General features: G+C 42.2%; 2 protein-coding genes across 2 annotated transcripts in view; both read left to right on the top strand.

Annotated features, from left to right (window-relative positions):
• The first annotated feature begins 1055 nt into the window (after positions 1-1055).
• Positions 1056-11494, top strand: scn4bb (sodium channel, voltage-gated, type IV, beta b). Its single transcript, XM_079282782.1, has 6 exons — positions 1056-1341; positions 1634-1951; positions 5718-5881; positions 5967-6186; positions 7207-7336; positions 7494-11494. Exons 2-6 carry the CDS (start codon positions 1867-1869, stop codon positions 7588-7590), a joined length of 696 nt encoding a protein of 231 aa, XP_079138908.1. The 5' UTR covers positions 1056-1341; positions 1634-1866; the 3' UTR covers positions 7591-11494.
• Positions 11495-13832: 2338 nt separating this feature from the next.
• The window catches only part of LOC306788193 (cell adhesion molecule DSCAML1-like), a gene marked incomplete at both ends in the record, with an annotated part of 48347 nt that continues 42469 nt past the window's right edge, over positions 13833-19710 (top strand). Inside the window, 2 exon segments of the mRNA XM_079283597.1 lie at positions 13833-13854; positions 13857-14087. Coding sequence (XP_079139723.1) covers positions 13833-13854; positions 13857-14087 — 253 coding nt within the window.

Below are 19710 nucleotides of genomic sequence, written 5' to 3'. Positions count from 1 at the left end.
CGCCTTCTATTCCCAGTAATAGATGGAGTTTGACAGGCAGGCATATAACCTTAAGTGTATGAATGCAATGTTGGCAGGGTCTAAAATTGACAAATCAAATCTGGAAACTCTGAGCTAAGCACTTCTTTAGTCAGCCACATGCTATTGGTCAGCTGTCGATGACTGATGTTTGTGCATTTATGGGAAAGGAGCTGTCCTGGTGTGAAACATGACTGCACACACCGCCTCGTATCATAATGCACTTGCAGCCGCATCGCACTGATCACAAGAGAGCGTTGGCTGCCTCATGATATATAAGGTAGTTTGACCTTCCAAGGCATCGAATGGGACATGCATGCACACACCGGTGGCTGAGGAAGCTGATTATTCTCAGCCGGGGGAATATGAGTCCCCTGAAGGAGCTTGCCTTTCAGGACATAAGGAAAGCAGAATAATAAGAAAATGTCACCCTGTCCATCTGGGGAAGGATATAGAAACGGAAACGGAAAAAGCTTTCCAGTTCAAAATCTGACTTTTTCAATTATGTAAGTAGAATAGAGAGCAACTCTTGTACTGTTTTCCCTCCCACTTGTAATTCTGTGTTGCTGAGTTTTGAATCCTTGGCGGTGACGTTATCAGTATAAGATCATGTCTGTTCATGAATGGAGAGTTTTGATATGGGACTGTGTGTCTGGCCCGGCCCTGGGGCTGCATTACACAGCCTCTTCCCCAACCTGCACTGCAGAACTTTTCTCCGATCTTCACAAACACTCTGAGAAAAGTGGCTGAGTCTGCATACACGCCCCGAGTCAGGAGATGGGGAGGAGGGTGAGGCAGGGAGGGAAGCAGAGAGGGGAGGAGTGAATGGGGTTGATGGAGGAGAGAAAGAGAGTAAGAGTGGAAACAGGGGCAGGTGAGGGAGGGGAGACAGAGAGACGGGGAGAGAGAGAGAGAGAGAGAGAGAGCGAGAGAGAGAGAGAGAGAGAGAGAGAGAGAGGTGGCATGCAGCCAACGGAGAGGACAGGGGAAAAGTTGTGAGGTAGCCGGAGGGACGGGCAGGGAGCAGAGTCAGCGTCATTGGTGCTGAGCTGAGGGGGGATGAGAACGGCAGCTTTCCCTCCTGTCCATCTGTCTCTCTACTTTTCTGTCTGTCTTTCTGCTTTGTCTCTACCTCTCCTCTCTAATTGTCTGTCGTCCTGGCTGGTGCTGTAATGTGGCGGGCTCTGCAGTGAAAGTGTCGGCTGGCGGATTCTCCTTGACTGAACCCTGACTGTGCGCAGTGTTCGCCACTGTCCTGTCCACACTGACTCAGCTGTGCAGGCAGCCTGCCGGCCTCTGGGTGAACACCGGCTGCAGGAGCAGGTAGGCATGACACAACTTGAACTGTGCATGTGTTGACGTTTTTTATTTTCTTCAGCTTTTCCCCTTTTTTTCATTCAGTCGAAGGGATACTGTGTGCGTATGAAGACGCATGAATGCAGGAAACATGTAAACACACACTGTATGAAAATAACTTTTCACTGTACGGTCTGTGCTTTTATAGGAACTTAATGTCCCATTTCAATATTTCTGTTGATTGACTTTGTCCTTCTTCCCTTCTCTCTCTCTGTATCCCCCCCCCCTCCTCCTCCTTTGCCCTCTGTCTAACCTACAGTCTCTTCTACAGGAGTGCTCTGGGGTTATAGGCGAGCAGGCTCCCTGCCCCCCCCCCCCCCGGACAACTGCAGGTGCACGACTGGGACGTGCCACGTTTAGGGTCCAGACAGCATATTCCAGATTCAATCCAGTATACCAGAGAGGACAAGTTGTGCTAAAGGATACTGTGTGCGCTTTCTAGGGGCCGCTGGATCCTGCAGCAGTATCTGTTTGGGAACAGGTCTGGCTGCCATGGAGGTCCAGTGGTTTGGGGTTGAACTCCCGAGGCTGGGCCCTCCACACACAGCCGTCGGCCTGATCTTCTCCATGCTGCTTGGTAATGTCTTTACGTCACCTCTCTTTATTCTCTCCGTGATCGTTTATGCTGCTTTGCACGATGCCTCCTCATCTCTCTTTTTTGAAAACTTCACATTTGTTTTTTTTACCCCTCACCCGTTATTGAATCGCGACAGCTTGTTGCCAATATCGATGTGTGTTTGTGTTGGAATGCAGAACGATGACGCTGTGGCTTTTCCAAATTTGATATTGACCTTCATCAGCTTCTGACCTGCGTCAGTGTTGACTGCAATTGTATTTAGGTCAGTACACTCGGTTTCGTAGAAGGGTTTTACTTTGGAGACAGGGCTTGTTTTCTTGTGATGAGTTGGGGTTTTTTCTGAAGGTTGCATGTTTCATTTCATTAGCAGAATGTGCTGCTAGTTCTGCCTTGAAACGCAGAACGAGGACTGAATGTTTCATTCAATTTTGCTTGTCTGGAATAAAGCCATTGTTCAATATTTTGGTGTTATCTGCGATCCATATTGGCTGTGATTGGGATTGTATGTCCCCAAGGAGTAAACATCGGCAGAATAGCGGCTCTTGTGATGGGAAAGCTGTGTCAGACTTGAGGCACTCTAGACAAGAGGTTTTGATTCCTACAGTGGAGGTGTGTCTGCAGTAATAGTGCAGCAGAGTCACTCGGAGCAGTGTCCAGTAAAATATCTGTTTCATTTCTATTTGATTCATGAATCCATTTATTGATAAAGAGTACTTTTGCAGTGATCGTACAGTTACAGCACAGTAGCTATCCAGATATGATATTGTTGTCTCAAGTAAATTCATGCAGCAGTTTGAGACTGACGGTGGCGATAGTTGCCTCTCACCATGTTGCTTTTATGGTGTTTTGGATATAGAGGATTCAGCTGTGAATATTCTGTTTGCCTGAAGTGACACCCAACCACCCAACTCCAAATAAAGTGTTGCCTTATTGGATGCTTTCCTGTTCCTCTTTGAAGAAAAAGAACATCGCATTAGAATCCAATTTCAGTCATAGTTGACACAGAATGTCTAAATATCCACTGGCATACTGCTGCCATCCTGCATTTATTTGCCATTATCTGACATTTAACTATTTTGAGTAAAATACTTCTGTCAGAATATGTATGTCTAATTCCCTTTTCTGACATTGTTCATACATTGAGTACTTACAGTAGATCATTCTTGGATTTTGTTTTCCTCAACCTGCTTATGGGTGTGTGCAGCATCAGTGCAGCAATAGCGCAGAAAACAGGCATTAAAAAGATGATCTACATGAGACCGTGGTCTGTGACATTATGTGTATGAACTGTAGGCTCTAGAACTACCTCATAGCATTCCTGGCCTTGTCAATATATTTGATCACATTAATAATTCTCAATAAGTTTCAAATATTCATCTCCCATTCCATTCCATCTCCACACGTGGACTGACAGTGGAATTGTGTTGCCAGGTAAACATTGAGATGGTGTTTTTTCGAACAAGAATGTCTATTTCTGGCTCACTGGTGTTCTCGTTATTTCGAATGAACAGCAAACATTTTGGCCATTACAAAAAGTGCATGGTAGACTTCATCAGCAGATGCAGGTGGAGCAGACAGAGAGGGATGCTACAGCAGTCACATCTAAGCATCAGCATTATAAGATGGATTAACCATCATATGTGTTTGCTCTGTAGTATAATACACTACGAGGTGCTTACAACTGTATATTACACTTGTTAAGCAGAAGAAACAGTGCTGTTTTATGTCTCTGCATTTTGGCTTTCAGCATAGGCTGTTCATGTTTAGGTCGAATTTTGTTCCAATTTAAGAGACATCTTCTGTTGTTTTTGTCATTCTCACCATTCAAACCAGTATATGTTTCCTTTTACACCTTTGATATGAATATGAATAAGATCGATTCTTGTCCCTTCTTTACCTAAAATCTCTTGTGAATTGTCAAAGAAATGCTATCAAGTGCCATTCATGTTTGGTCGACCATTGTATTTCATAATAGCTGGAGGTTTATTGTACAGCTAGACTGATAGAGCGACCAATAGTAGCTCACTGCAGATACATCTGTATTGGTGTGAATGCCAAAGTAGGTTAGAGGTCATTTAGAAACAGTGTCAGCACTTCATAGTTTATCCACCAGAGAGCACAGTGTTTTGGGTTGACAAATCAAAACATCTTAGTCATCACAATTTAGCAAAAAAAAGGACAGGGATATTATCAGTATTATCACAATTTATATTAATTCACAATTTATATTTCAAAGATATTGTAAAAGGTTGATAAAAAAAGTGACACTGTAAAATGTGAACGAGGAAAGGGACGGGAGGGGGGGGGGGGCTGTTGCTCTCTCGTCACTGCTTCTATTGCTGTTTTTGCAAGCTCACTGTGCTGCATTGGACCAGCGGAGGGAAAAGGTTGGAGAGAGTGAGTTTTGCAAGATAGCAAGGGCGAGATGAGAATGAATCAATAACATTTCCATCGACAGTACGCCACAGCCTCGCTGCGTGAAGCCATGTCTGCAGTTGGTAGCAGTGTCATTCTGTATTTGCTGCAATGTTGCTTGTCATAGGTTGACCTTGACCGTGTTTTCAGCGAAGCGTAACACACAACACATAACGGTGGGAATGTGAGAAGCAGCGCAGGAAATACAGCTGCTCCTGAAACCATCGTCTTATCAGGTGTTGTGAGTTCTCCCCATAACCTCATCATAATGTGTCGTTCTGCACAGCACCTTGGGAGTTTGTAGTTTACATCTCGCGCACTAGATGGAAGCATTAAGCAGGGGGAGCTTTGACGGTGAAGAAGAGGGAGAGAACAGACCTTCGGTCCGTCCTTGACCTGCTAAAATTATATATACTGTGACTCTTGCCTACCTGTGACCTCAACACATGAACAGAAGGTGGGATACTAATTATGAAAAAAGAAAAGACAAACTATAAAAAAGACACGGTGGTTTTCCTGCTCCATCCGTGGTAATTGGTGAGGTAGGATTTGATTACTTGGGCTCTCTGTGGTCCCCGGTGTTCAGTTACAGTTCTTTCAAGGGGCTCAGCAGATTTCAGCCTCTCTTATTTACAGTAATGTCACAGCAAGGACTTTGTGGTGTCATGTGTCTGAGGGTGTGACTAGTCAAGTGCCAATAATAGTTTATTGTATGTTGTAATGTGTTCTTGAAATCATGCAAATCTAACTTAGAATTAAGTTGTCCTTTTACATACTGTATTAGTGAACACTTAAAATGTTATCAAAATGGTCGAAAGTGATTTGAATAGTCAGGTAGTTAGTGTTTTGATGTGTATGAGTCAGATTTACTGTCACTGTCCATGAACCTGCTCTCATCGTTCAGGTGCAACTGGATGAGCAGACAGGACTTGTTTTGTGATGTGACCATACAATGAGTCCAAGGAGCACGAAGTTCAGTAACTGTGATCTTTTACTTTGGACTATTGTCAAATCTGTGAAAATATAGTTACAGACAGCAGCTGATTAGCATAGCTTAGCATTAAGACTGGAGGTTCTGACCGAAGGTCACAAAATCAAGACCGTTTCTTGACACCGGGAGCAGTAACTTCCTTAAGTATTTGCTGGTTTTCTCACAAATATGACAAGACGTTAGCTTAAGCTAACTGGCTGCTGGCTGTAGTTGCATATTTAACTCATCAAGAAAGCAAACAAGTGTATTCCCCAACATGTTGAACTATTGCCGTAAAGCAGACTGACTTCATGTTCACTCAACATCACTGCACTGTACAGTCTAATCTTGTTGTGGTTTCTACTCCCCTTTCCTCCTCAGGTGTGTGGTCTGTTCAGGGCCTTGAGATGTTTGCTGGGAAGATTCCCTTCCTGCAGGCAGTGAATGGCAGCACAGTCCTGTTGCCTTGCACATACGCCAGCTGTATCGGCATCGAGAACCTCTACTTCAACTGGCAATTCGAAGACAACGGCACCATGCAGAAGGTAAGAACCCTCCGTCAGAGAGAAAGCTTCACGTTCAGGTCACTTGTTTGGTAGATTTGGATGTTTGATGACTTGGTCCCATCAGGTGTGTGATTCAGTGATCGTGGCAGAGGGGGTGGAGCCAGATGTGGCTATATATCGGGAGCGGGTGGAGTTTGTGGGGAAGAACGTCAACAACAACGTCTCCATCTTGCTGTGGAACATCACTTTCGAGGACGCAGGGAAGTACACTTGTTTTGGACGCAATCCCAAAGAGAAGGGCAGGAACCACAGTACCATCTTCACCCTCATTGTGGTGGACGAGTGTGAGTGGTCAAGATCTGCTCTTTATTTTCCTTTCATTATGTATAAATGCGGTCTTTTTAAAAACATGCCCAAATGATCTTAAACCAGCCTATTATTCATCTACAAAAGAAAAATGTCCCCTCTTTCAGCAACAAAAATTAGCCCAATTATGCGGGAACTGGCCAATATGACAGCACATCCCTATAGATATTCCTAGTATAACTATATGCCCGGACATACTGTATATATTGGCCAATCACAAATGTGGGACAGCTCACTGGGGTTTGCTTCATGGCCCCATAATGTGCACACTGCAGTAATAATAAACCAGAACATGCTTTCATTTGTATGTTGATGATAAGATAAATCAGGCCACACAAACAAGGACAGCATCGCTGGAGAAATGTTTAGTCTGCTTAGGGAAAATGAAAAATGAAAATGATCCCACAGAAGGAAAATAAATCCTGAGGTGACTGTAAAAAGGAAATTAATTTATGACAATGAATCTTCTCTTTGTGCATTTATTCAGTTATTTTCTCAAATGGTTTGGTCCTCCACACACGAAGACAAACAGTCAAAGAGAGCTGACTGTCCTTCTCTCCTACTAAAATAAGCATTTTTAGGCATGTGGTAGGTTTAATCATGCAGTTCGTCACTTTAAATGCTCTTTGGTTCTGTTTTGACTGAAAGTACAAACTTAAGGGCAAATAAGCCACCGCTCACCCAGCTAGATCTTTCTCAGCGCACCGAAGGAAAATTCACCAAATATTATAAAAAATGGTTCTGGTAAAGTGTTAGCAGTCTAAAGGGACCAAAGGTCACAAGAGATGAACTCCCCATCAGTCTGGATGTAGTTTGAATCTTAAATGCTTCGGTTAGTCGGGCCACACTACAGCTCCAATCTTTTGTGGAGGCATCAACTTATTCGAATTAGAAGGCTTTGTAACGACATAAAAGTCGTAGAAAATGTTAATTTTCTGGACCTTAAACAGTTTCCATGTATATTTTTCTCCATCATGGTGCTTTGTTAATGTCTGCAGTGAGGGTGGTGGACAACAGGCTGACCATCATAATAGCCTCAGCTGTGGGCGGAGGCATTGCAGCATTAATGGGCTTCATGTTGCTCAAGAACTTCACTATCTTTGTTCTTTCCAAGATTGAGGAGAAAAAGTGAGTTTTCGCAACCACCTGGATATTTACCAGCAATGAAACAATTTCATGCTGTTTCATCAGAGTATGGAGTGAGCTTGAGATGTTTCTTTGAGCTGCCCTGCGTTTTACAGTCCTAACTTTGTCTTCTCCTTTTTTTCCTCCAACGCCACTGCAGTAAGGAGTGCCTTGTAACTTCATCAGGGATCGACAACACAGAAAATGGCCTCTCAGGATCCAAAGCTGATTCAAAACCAACACCAAAAAAGAAATGAGAAAGTGCATGTATATAAAACCGTATGATTACTCATATTTATTTACCTTCTTTGCATATATTTGTATGTGCACATGTGTTTGCACAAACGCAAATTCATTAATGTCAAGTTTGGATACTAAAAACTGCCTGGCTGTGGCCTACAAAGGGGAATACACACATGTGCACACAACTGTGTCAGATGATATACAACTAAAGAAAGTGCAAATAAGTGCACACATAATTGTCTAAAATGTACACATAATTGAATAAGTGCACATACCAGAGACGCTCCAGCTTGACTTATTAAGGATAATTTCTTCATCATTTAATATTTACATTCTATCTCCCACCTGGTCTCCCATAGATCTACCTCCTTTGGTCAACATATTACCAGAAAAAGAAAAAAACACATTAAAGGTGTTATCTTTGTTGTTTTTTTGGTGTGGCCAGACAAATAAAGCTTGTGTGCACTTTTGCTTAATGAAGTGTGCATTATTGGTCTTGATATTCATGCAACAAAGCATAAATATCAAGTCCAAAGTCCAAAAAGTCTCGAAGGAAAACTTTGTTGCCAAGTTTTCTCAGGTTAGACTGTGGCACAGACAATTCCTTATAGACAGTGAAGACAACACACGGCTCTGACAACAGCAGGGAAGGAAGTGCAACCTTACAGAAGAAAGAAAGCATAACTAATGAAGCTCACTGGTAGTCGTGTGTGTTCACAGGCATTATGCAGTGAGTGTAAGCTAAGTTAAAGCATTATTGTTAAAGAGCAGTAAGCTAAGTGTCTCTGGTAGATGGTTTCTTTTTTAACCATGTGCACATTTATTAAATTGTGGGTATGCTTGTGTGAATTTGTGTGTGCAACCTATTAAATGATGTGTGTGTGGGGTTATTCACGAAAAAAAAAAACTGTTGTATATCATTTTTGCACAGTCGTGCTCTGTTAAAAGTACTTAGTGGCATTTATATAACAATAATTGTCTTTGGCCACAGCCAGGATACATTAAATACATGTAAACTTTGACTGTTTTTCATCTGAAGTCAAAACAAAAACACTTGTCTTTTAGTGCTTGAGACAGGAAATAATGTAATGTAGTTAAAGCTGTGCTGAATCCTGACACCAAATTCACAGTAGCCCGTCGATAAAATGGTCAACTAAATCAAAATCGGATGATCTATCTCGCAGATTCACCGGTCAATGTGTGGCTACTTTCCACAATACACCTAAATGATGCTGTATGATTTACTCAAGCAACTGTCGTAAAACACAGGGTGCAAACACAAATGGTATTTACAGAATACTCTAGGATTCAGCCCAGCTCTTCATCCTGTAACTTCTCTTTGCTTGATATAAAACACAGGTGCCTGTTAGCGCTTCTATGCTCCTCTGCCAGCGAGGACGACCACATATTGCAAAACACTTTATAAAGCTCAGCAAACAGAAATAATACAAACAAGCTTCTGAACTGACACAATAGACAATCCCCTGAAGCAAACCCCCATAGAAAATGAATGTCCCTCTGATGCTGCTGCTTTTAAGGCAAATAATCAATGCATTTAAGCATGTGCAACATGGGCCAGATTTCATTTTAGACACAATGCTTGAAAACAGATATTCATACTTTTTGGGGGAGAAAAAACATGTTCCAATGTACTAACACTGGGAGAGTCTGCTCTGAGGTTAACTGTAAAGCCCATTTTATGCCATACGAATTCCAGCATGCTAACCCTTGCTAAGGCTAAGCACTATTTGGTGATGTAGCCATGGATACTGTATGCCTGGATCAGACTCAATATACTCGCTTGTGCGTCTTGGCACAAAAGGCTCGTTTATCCCGAAACACTTTTTCCATTCAGTCAGTGTTTTACTCTTTTCAATAAATAATGTTTATAGCTGCACTGCAGTGGAAAAGATAAACCTGGTTGCCCTGCCCATGCATGCTGTAAATGACCCATAAATTCATCCTCTAAATGATCACGGGGTCGGGTCTCGGATAGCAGGTTGAGAAGGGGGACTGCCGTTCAAGTATTAACCTGTTCAAGCAAGAGTGATGCGCTGACTGCTAAACAGGGATGGTTTTTACCGAGCGTCGTATTAAGGAGATGAATGTACTGTAGCTGCATCGCACTCAAACAGTGAAATACTATTTCACCCGCATTTACAATATACACGTGTTTTGCACATTTAAGACACTGAATGTCATGGCTTTAAAAATAAATACCTCTGGAGAGTGGGACAGATGTGTGGCTAAGTGCTGGGTCAGGTCAGATATCGATCCACCAGTCTCAGCAGCTGTTAGCTTAGCCAACTGTACAGTGAAGTGTGAGTTTCTGGTGGTTTCAGAAGCTCACTGTTACGTTTATAATAATGTGCCTCCATGTTAAAGTGACTCCAGTCTATAGTCACTAGCTTGAAGCAATATAATAATATGGATATGGATATGGACGTGTTGGGCACTTTGAAAACATGTATATTTGTGTGTCTGTATAGGACCTAATGCAAATCAGTGTCTGTTTGTCACATTGATCAGCCAAGTGAGATGAGAAGAAACCACACAGCACACATGAGATAACGTTCCCATGAGTCCCATGAAATGATCTCGTTCGTTTCTCAATGTAATGTATTTCCTGTTGAAACGGCAAGAAGGAATAGTTTGGACGTTTTGGGAAGTTTGGCTAATTTGCTTTCTTGCCCGAGATTCTGATGGATACCACTCTGGTGTCTGGCTTGTTATCTTAGCTTCGCTTAGTAACTGGAAAGGGGGGAAATAGCTAGCGTGGCTTTTTCCTATGTTAACAAAATCTGCCTACCAACACCTCTAAAGATCACTTATTAACATGCTATATTTCGTCTGTTTAATCTGAAGTGTAAAAACCAACAGAAAGGTTATGTGGAGGACTGTTTCTTGGCAGGGAGTGTTTCTTGTGCACTGGTTGTTAACTGGTTAAATGTGTAATATAACATGTTAGTTCGTGAGCTTTATTGGGAGGCAGATTTATTTTGTTTTTTTTGGACAGAGCTATTCTGGCTGTTTCCACCTGCTGTTACCTGCCTTTTTGCTGAGCTAAGCTAAACAACCAAAATGTCAAACAATTCCTTTACGTGGACTATAAAACAATGGACTATTATTGGTGGAAAATTATATTTGATTCGACTAAATTGCGGAAAAAGCTGCAATAACTGCATCGTCCCATTTCATGGGATCTTTGTGAAAGATATTGCAGAAGGGCAAGAAATATTATGGGTAATATACATTTGTCATATATGTTTTCCATATTCTTGTTTGATTTAAAAACCCACTCCGGTTTAAGAATTGTGTTGTCAAAAGAAATCAGGTCCTAACCTTCAGGCTGTTGCTGTGACTTTGGAGACATAAAGACATTGCTTTGCAGGATCAAATCATTCAATCGTAATAATTTGATTTAACTGTTGAAGAGTGTTTTTTCTCTGAGTGGCTGATCTTTGTCAATTGTTGTCTAACTAGACTCGGTTAGAAAGAAAAGCGATTTCCTTCTCACTGATCAATAAACTGAGAAAACTAAGCTTTTGGGTAACGTTGAGGTTGTGACAGTGAGGGCCTTATGATGAGAAGCAACTCTATGCAAATCACAACAGAAGTGACAGTTTGTCACATCGCACCTTCGAGTTACTGTGACAGTTCTGTGAGCAATACAACAGTCGGAGATGTGGATCAGGGAGTTGTGTTGATGGGATGCAGGTGAATGTGGATCATCAAGAGAGGAGCGGGGTGTGGACCGGAGCTCCTGTACTCGATCAGACCATGCAGAGCGTATAGACTCACCAAGTCATGCTCCACCGCTGCTCTCTGCGCACAAATATAGCCTATACTGTACAACTTTAATGCTCTGGCTCGCCCTCAAATGATGTCTCCAGTTTCATCCTCACCCCCATGCACATCAGCTCTTAATGTCTTTATTATAGAAACATGAAATCGAATAAATTTTTGAACAAAATCTGGCCTGTCATGTTGTTTGTATACAAGCGCGAGTTCTGCCTGCTGTTGGACTGAGGGAGAGAGAACAACGATAACAGACGACTACACAGGTAAACCTACAACAGAGTGTGTGCCTCTACGATAGTCCTGCTGAAAAATGCTCACTTTAATAAAGGGGCAGTTTCTTTCAAGTTTGAGAAAATCCCCCTTGATAATGTCATCAGGGTCATCTCAATGTACAGACAATACAAACCTTTGCATTCAGGGAAGGTCTGATAAAAGACACTATCAAGTTGCATCATGGGAAGTGTAGTATCCTGTGTTTTTGGAGCCTGTGCTAAGGGCTAAAGGTCTGCCGTCTGCTGCGTCAATTTTTAGCATTCTTTTTATTTTATGTGTCAATATTTTAACGCTGGAATATCCCTGTAATCCCCCCAGAAAGGCAGGGAGATTAACCCGTCATCATGTCAATACATTTACATGAACAACAACGTCCATGCTCAGCTTCCAAGCAAATGAATATTTCAAAGTCATCTTATCTCTATGTACTGTCCATTGACTGCAAGGGGCAGAATGAGGAATTACTCAGAAGTCTGTGATCATATTATTGGTTGGAATTGTTATGTTCACGTTCAGCATTAGCAATACATGAATTATCAAATGAAACATGTTGAGTCCTGGCAGTGAAGGGATTGTGCACAAAGGAAAATGCAAAAATACAATTTTGTACATGGGAGCTCAGTGTCATCCTGTATCGATGTTGCATGTTCACCATATGCTCCTTCCTCCCTTTAAGCTTGATGAAACAAAGTAAAAAATGTATGAAATTAATATAAAAGGAAATCTTCACATCAAAATTTGAGTATTTCTATTATTGGTGCGTGATAGGACATCTTCAAGTGTTATTTTCACACAATAAAAAGTGCCACAAACACAATTACACTACACGGTCATAAAAAACTAAATCCTTGTGCAGAAATGTGCCCTGAGTGAGTCTAACCAGCAGATGTCAGCAGTGACCCGCGTGTGGAGAGTCAGAGGCTTGAACCTCCGGCAAGAAGGCGACGCTGACCTTTTCTTGAAGATGTTTAAGTTGAAAGACAAGCAAGTTTTCAAAGAGTGACATCCGACACACGGACGTCAAACAGACCGACACGTCTAGGTGTCTTTAGTCGTTGCTGTGAGGTTATTATGTGTTCTTAAATGTGGGCTGGAAACGTTTAATCACATACCAACCTGAGCTTAATTTGACTTGTGAGTAAAGCAATGATTATGTTCATTTAAAATGGTGAACCGTTTCACAGCCTCAGCCTGTAATGAATTGCATGTATACCAATAAGAATATGTTGTCCATTTGATCATTCATGTGAGTGATGTGGAAAATCTCCTTCATAGAAACCAATGCGATTCACTTCACATGCCAACCTCAGGGCCTGTTGTGTTCACACGCATAAAGGTGTGTGTGAATACTTGAGCTACAACACAACGCCAAAATAAATACTTATATTTAAGACAGCAGTGGCAGAAAAAGTCAAAATTACACTAAATTAACATCAATGCACGATTAAAACATTTGATATGGTTTCTATATGCCTGTAGGTTGTGCGGCTGCTGCAGCAGACGATCACTTCTCAGATCCACCACTGGCATCACAGTGACTTTAAATATTCTATGAACTGGGAGTGTCCTGACTCTTGCCGTCCTAATTTATGCTTATGCAGGGGAGCGCAACAGAGAGCAGGGTGAAATGGGAAAATGGCAATCTAGAAAGTTGCTCACAATGCTTTAAGGTTTCACTGAAACCTTTGACAATTGCTTTGGTTTACCTGCTGTGTTATTCACCTGCTGTGTGAAAGTGTCATGCCCCACACCCCGCTATACTATCTTCCTCTCGCCTCCTCTCTCTGCAGTGCATATCTGTGCGCAAATGTCTGCGCACGTTCCATGGCTCTGAAAGACAAAGAAAAGCATTCATTCATCTGTGGTGCAGCTCCGCGTCCCTGTGATTGAGGCCCAAACTCAAAGGAAAGGACATTACTACATGTTTAGAGTCTTCGGAGCAACCTGAGCAGTTTTTGTAGATCCATATTGCGCAAAGAAAACGCGGTCATCAGGGGCGCACAGGTGGGTGCGCTCTCTCCAAGGTGCCAACAGATCTGTTTGCGCAGCTCCACCCGCTCACACAAACTGGCCATTTGGACCCATTTATACCGAAATCCACTGTTCAGCTCACGTCAACTCTCGGCTTTGCCGTGACCCATCGTTCCGCTGTGTTTGATTAGTGCAGTGAGGATGGATTTGTATGCACAGTAGTCTTGGGAAGAGAGGAGGGACATGGGCGGGGCTGAAGCGCCTCTCATTTCCCCTCCATGCTTAGCGGGGCAGCAGGGCTGGAGAGACCTCCGGGGAGCACAGTCGCCAGTCCAGCACGGAGACCCGCCTGGCCAAAAAACCGCGCCTCACACTTGCCAGGATTGCCAAATATTCCTGAAAAATATACCTGCTATTTATGGCATGTGGCTTGTAACTTTACTCCTGCTGTACTCTCTCCAAGAAGGTAAGAGAAAAAAAGAAACGCTTGACATATTCCAAATGCTGCTTAGCGAGTGCTGGAGTCTTGCTGTGTTTAAGTTGAATGAAAAGTGATCATTTATCGAATCCTCAATCGATTTGTGGCGGCGAATGATGTGTGTGGCTTGTGCTTTGATGTATCATCGGATGCTCTGTGATGAGGAATTGATATATAAAAAAAAAATCGTTGAATCAAAACGTATAAACCTGGTTGAGACTAACTGATAGACATATTTTGAAAGTAAAGGTGTAAAGTGATTTTTCTTCTTTACCTGACTGTTTTGGGGTTTTATGCGGCGGCCTCAGATGGTGCTGATAGCACGGATTGTTTTCGCATTACCAACTCCGGTTATGAATATGTAAAATGGCTGAATAGGGAGAATGAGGTGCAAATACTGAGGGAGGGTGTGAGAAAAATGAAAACATGCATCGGCCTGCAATCATATCAATTGATTACGAATTTTAGAGCAAGTTCACTCAAAAATGTTGCAGTTCTGTAAAGTTTTGATGGGAATTCTTGTGGTTTTTTTTGATATCTTGATGCTCTCATTGTGTAGCATTTGCTAATTGCAGCTGTTTGCATGGACTGTATTTGGCACAGGCGCTTCATTCCAAAGAGATGCTCTTTTTTATTTAGGATGAGATTTTTAGGGTTTTAATTCGTTGTCTATGTGATGACAAATTGTTTCCATTTTAAATTGGATTGCGAAAAAACGGCCCCCTTTTTTCTCGACAACGGCCTTAATAGTTTAATAGATCTACTCCCACATGAAGGCCTTAATTGGCGCATTCAGATTCGTCCTCCTTATTTAAATCATTTGGTCTTCGTAATTTCTCCTTTGTTTAATTGTGTTTATAAATAAAGAAGGCGGGTTGTTTGTTTAAATGGATTCCTTCTTGTTCGGTGTATGCAGTAAATCTCCTACCCTACTGCAAAGTTGATCCTCTGCTATTACAGTGCATTATAATAATCCTGAATAAATCTGCGTCGAGGATAACAGGAATTCAACACTATCTCCACGTGAGAGCATTTCACAGGCCTTTGTGTAGCCTGCTTGTTTGGAGTCATGTTTACATATTGTTTGTCCTTATAGCACATCAGGGCCTGAGAGGGTGCATTTACTTAGCAAAAAAGTCTGGGGCATGGTGGATTGGCTGGAAGGAGGAACATGGCTGATGCAAACCAGATGATTAAAATAGGCCATTTTAAGTTGTGGCATTTTCGCACACATTGAATAAGCCTTTTTTTCAAATATTGGCGAATATCAATTAGCAGTTAGTCACATATGTGCAGCCTGTGTTTGTTGTCCTTATAGTTTTCTTCAACACTCTTAAATTCACTGAGGTTCCAAATATTTGCTATTGATTTAAAACAATTATTCAACTGGAAAGCTGTGATTTCAGAGCTTGTCTGGGTTTTGCAGAATCGTATTAAAATAAGCACATTCATTTCACCAAATGAGAAAGTCCAGGGGCGTGGGTGCAAATTATAGACATGCCCGGTCATGTTCCTCACTAATAGCGCACCTGGACCCCGGCGCCATGCTCGCGTGCCAGCGCGTGCATCATGGCTCGTGTGTGTGTGTGTGTGTGTGTGTGTGTGTTGGCAAGCGCGCGGAGGAGAAGTGACGGGGACACCCCTCTTGGTTTTGTTGTTAAATGTTGGACACTTTTTGGATGTTATTTCTGCAGGAGCTAAATTGGAAGATCAATCATTTATTTATTTACAAGATTCTTAAAATATATTACAATTTTCACACAAGACCTTTGATTAAATAAATGTTGCTATTATGTCAGAGACACTCAGGTCTAGGAGGGTTATTAACAGATCTTTGAAAAAAATAGCTTGAAGGGTAATAACCAATAGCCAATTAGAGCACAATGCTTATAATATTTCCGCAGCAATTTAGAATAGAATACCTGATTAAAGGATTTTAATATGATTTTTAATTGGTCATGTCCAAACAAAAACCTGTGTTTTCTTCTTTCATTTTAAATTAAATTCACATATTGAATTTACAGTAATTGTGGATTAATGATCAGATAATAAAATCCACGTTAAACATACAGGCCTGCTGTAGGCCCATTCTGAGCATGAATTTGAAATAAAATATTTTAAACAAAAGTAAATGAATGAATAGATTTGTGTCATATTCAAACAACATAACTTGGAATTGAATTTAAAGCAATAAGGTGATCCCTCCCCCTGGCACACTCTTGTCCCTCTCCACTGCTCACCCTCCACAAATAGAAATATGCAAAAATAACCCCCTCCTTTCCTCCCCAGTCCAATTCCCTGTGCTGTCTTTGCAAGGCTGCACAATTAAAGCTGCAATCTGAGCTATAGGCACCACTCAATGACAGAGCTGTGTGGTCCACAGGGGTGCCAATCATTACTCAGGCGGGGCACAGGCCTACATCTTTTTACCAGCTCAAACCCGGCATTATTTAATGTGACGAAAACACCCATGTTTAAGGGGGTTAATGGAGAAATACCAAACTCAGTGTGACTTTTGCTGTAATTTGGTCCTTTTATGCCTTATGATACATTATTCTGATTATTTTCATTCACAATGAGGGTACTGTGCTTCAACAATAATATGAAATAAAGAAATCTCTTATGAACTGACTAATGCTGGCCATTTTTTGAAAATAGAAAATATCAATGTCTGATGATTGATCAAGCAACTTGACTCTCATCTTCTACACTTTTCCCTCGAAGGACCAGCAGTTCAATGTAATAAACAAGACAAATGTTAATTGTTCTTCACAAATCAACAAAGACAAAATCAATCAATGTTGTTGCCTAATAATGGGCAAAGTGTGCTGGTGTAAGACTGTCAGCAGAGAAACGGAGCTCATCGCACTTCCCAGCTCACCAATAGGATGTCACAGCTCTGTCACCGGCATCGCTGCTCTCCCATTCGTCCTAAAACGAGATTATGAATAAGTACTAATCATTTTAAATAACAACCAAAAAAAGATGCAAATGAACGCCTTCGACAGTCAGAAATGTTTTTCTCCCCTTGCTAGAACTGGTAAATTGAGCCAGACCTCCAAATTGTATTGGATGCTGGGGCTGCACATTTTCAGAAGGAGGGTGGGTTTTCAGCAAATGTCAAATCTATGAAGCAAGTTGTTGTTTTTGTTGGATCTCTCTCTCTCTCTCTCTATCTCCATCTCTCTCCATCTCTCCCTCCCTCCATCGCTTCCTCTCGCAGTAACTCCCCTCCCTCGCTCTCCCTCATCACTAGGCAGAATTAAAGGTTGGGGGAGGGGCAGTTTATGCAGACTGTGCTGGGACTTGTGATCCACAGATTTGATATTCACATTAAGAGAGAAACTGGCTGCTTTGATGTGAGGGGGAGCAGGTCCCAGGAGACTGCTGAAGTAGCACACTTTTTTTTACTGACACAGCACAGGCGGGGGGGGGGGGGGGGGGGGGGTGTTAGGGGTGGTGTTGGTGGGTGGGGGGGGGTTGGTGAGCAGATTGTTGGGGACAGGGTGTACAGAAAGACAGTAGGTGGGGAGCACTGAGACCCCTTCCTTGATTAGATGTAACCCCAGCAACCTCCCACCCCCACTACTTTTTCACCCATTAACCACCTACTTATGCCAGACCCCCTGAGGATTATCCATAAACTTACACCTACCTTCATCCCCCTGCATCCCACCAATATTCAATTCACACCCCTTCTTACAGTGTGTCTCCTCCCACTTCCTAATCTGCTGCTGTATGTCTGCACGCACAGTTTCAATCGTCTCAATCGTCACACCACTTGCAACTTTCTGTCCCAAAAACACCTGAAGGCTGAGTGAAGGAGAGGCGGCAGGACAGGAGGAGACTGAACACAGGAGACACGGTGCAAATGAAGACATTTCTAAAATAGCAAGCGCTCGAGGAGAGAAGGAAGAGGTTTTTTTGACAGTTCACATGGCTGATGTGCACGTCTTTAGTTGAATCTTATACTCTTGACCTTTACCACGATCCATTCACAAAATCCGATAAAGAAATGCTGGGAAAGTGTTTTTACCTCAAGAAAGGATTGGAAAGATGGAGATGGGTGAGCCAAGAATAGGAAGAACATGTGGAGGTATTATGCCTCAGGTTAGGCTCAGGGAGCTCTGGGTGTGAGAAAGTGTGTATGTGAAACATTGGGGGTTATGGGGTTTGTTTACCTCCTCATCACAATACAGTTGTGTGTGTGTGTGTGTGTGTGCGTGTGTGTGTCTGTACACTTCTATGCACACTCACATCCTGGAGAGGCGTAGATCAGCTGCATTATGCATGTTGAAACCTTGCATAGGTTATGACTTCTGCCTCTGTGACATACATATTCATGCATGGCTCTCTGGCAGGATGTATAAAATAGTGGCTGCAACTCTGACAGCCTAAGCTTTAGCTCCAGCAGTGCCGTCAGTGCTCCAGCACTTCCCGGTGAGGGCTGGCTTTCTCTCTGGTGCTGTGTCTGAACGAGGCTGATGAAGCCTCCTGGATGCAGGTGATCTGCAGCAGTAACATCAACAAATCAGGGCACATGGTGCATGTGCGTGGGATACAGTTGTCTCAAATTGTTTAAGTCCACTTGCAGGTGTCATTGTATTTCTATCAGGTCAGTCGTCAGAAAATTCATCGCAAACTATTTTGACAATCGATTAAGAGTTTCAGCTCACTCTCTACTTCCAGCTTCTTTTCATAGGAGGATTTGCAAATGTTCTCTGTTTTCTATCAGTGAAGCATTTTTTTGGGTTTTCAATTCTTGGTGAGATCAAACAAGACACATGAAGACCTCACCTGGGGTTCTGGGAACTTGTGATTGCCCTTATTTGACTATTTTGTGATGTTTTAAAGTCCAAATGACTGATCACGTCATCGAAATGAAATTGACAAATGAATCAATAATGAAAATAAATTGTGATTTGCAGCCCTGTAGATGGCTTCAGCAGCTGTAACCACCATATGAATGAGCTAAGTGCAGAGCGGCAGCAAGCTCACATGCACTAACATGCACTAAAAGGCTTGCGCGGCCGGCCCGGCTGTGTCATCAAAACAGGGAGAAGCTAACAACACCCACAGAGACAGAACGACTTCTTTCTCTGCTCAGGTATACGTTTGTCCACTGTATCTTCACATAGCAAATAGTTGGTTGCTGCCCCTTTAAGGTGGGAAAGCAACCTGATGAAACTTAAGACATGGATAACAATGCAGAGTTTTGAGGTTTAAATTCTAAGCACTACCTGCTGTGTATCCACTGTAGCGCCTGGTTGTGAGTCAGTGTGGGAGCATGCTGGTTGGACAAGATGTGAATTGCTTTTTGTGGTGTTTCACTCTCAAGACCGTAATCAACATATACCCATTTCCCTTAAGATCCTATCAAGAAACTTTTATTTCAATTGACTGGGGGTAATCAAACTTCAATATGCTTAAAAACAAAACAAAAAAAGTGTTCAATGTTGGTGAGATGGCATGCCCATCTATTAAGACTTGAGTTTGTGTTAAAGGTTTTAACATAAACTCCAATATATATATAACATATTTGTATATAACTATTTGTATTATAAAGATATAGACCTGGTGGAGTAATAGCTACTTGGGCAAATAATGAAGT

This window comes from Melanostigma gelatinosum, assembly GCF_949748355.1.
Source record: "Melanostigma gelatinosum genome assembly, chromosome: 14".
Taxonomy (NCBI): Eukaryota; Metazoa; Chordata; class Actinopteri; order Perciformes; family Zoarcidae; genus Melanostigma; species Melanostigma gelatinosum.
Note: the sequence above shows the minus strand (reverse complement) of the source record. Positions and strands in the feature narration are given on the sequence as shown.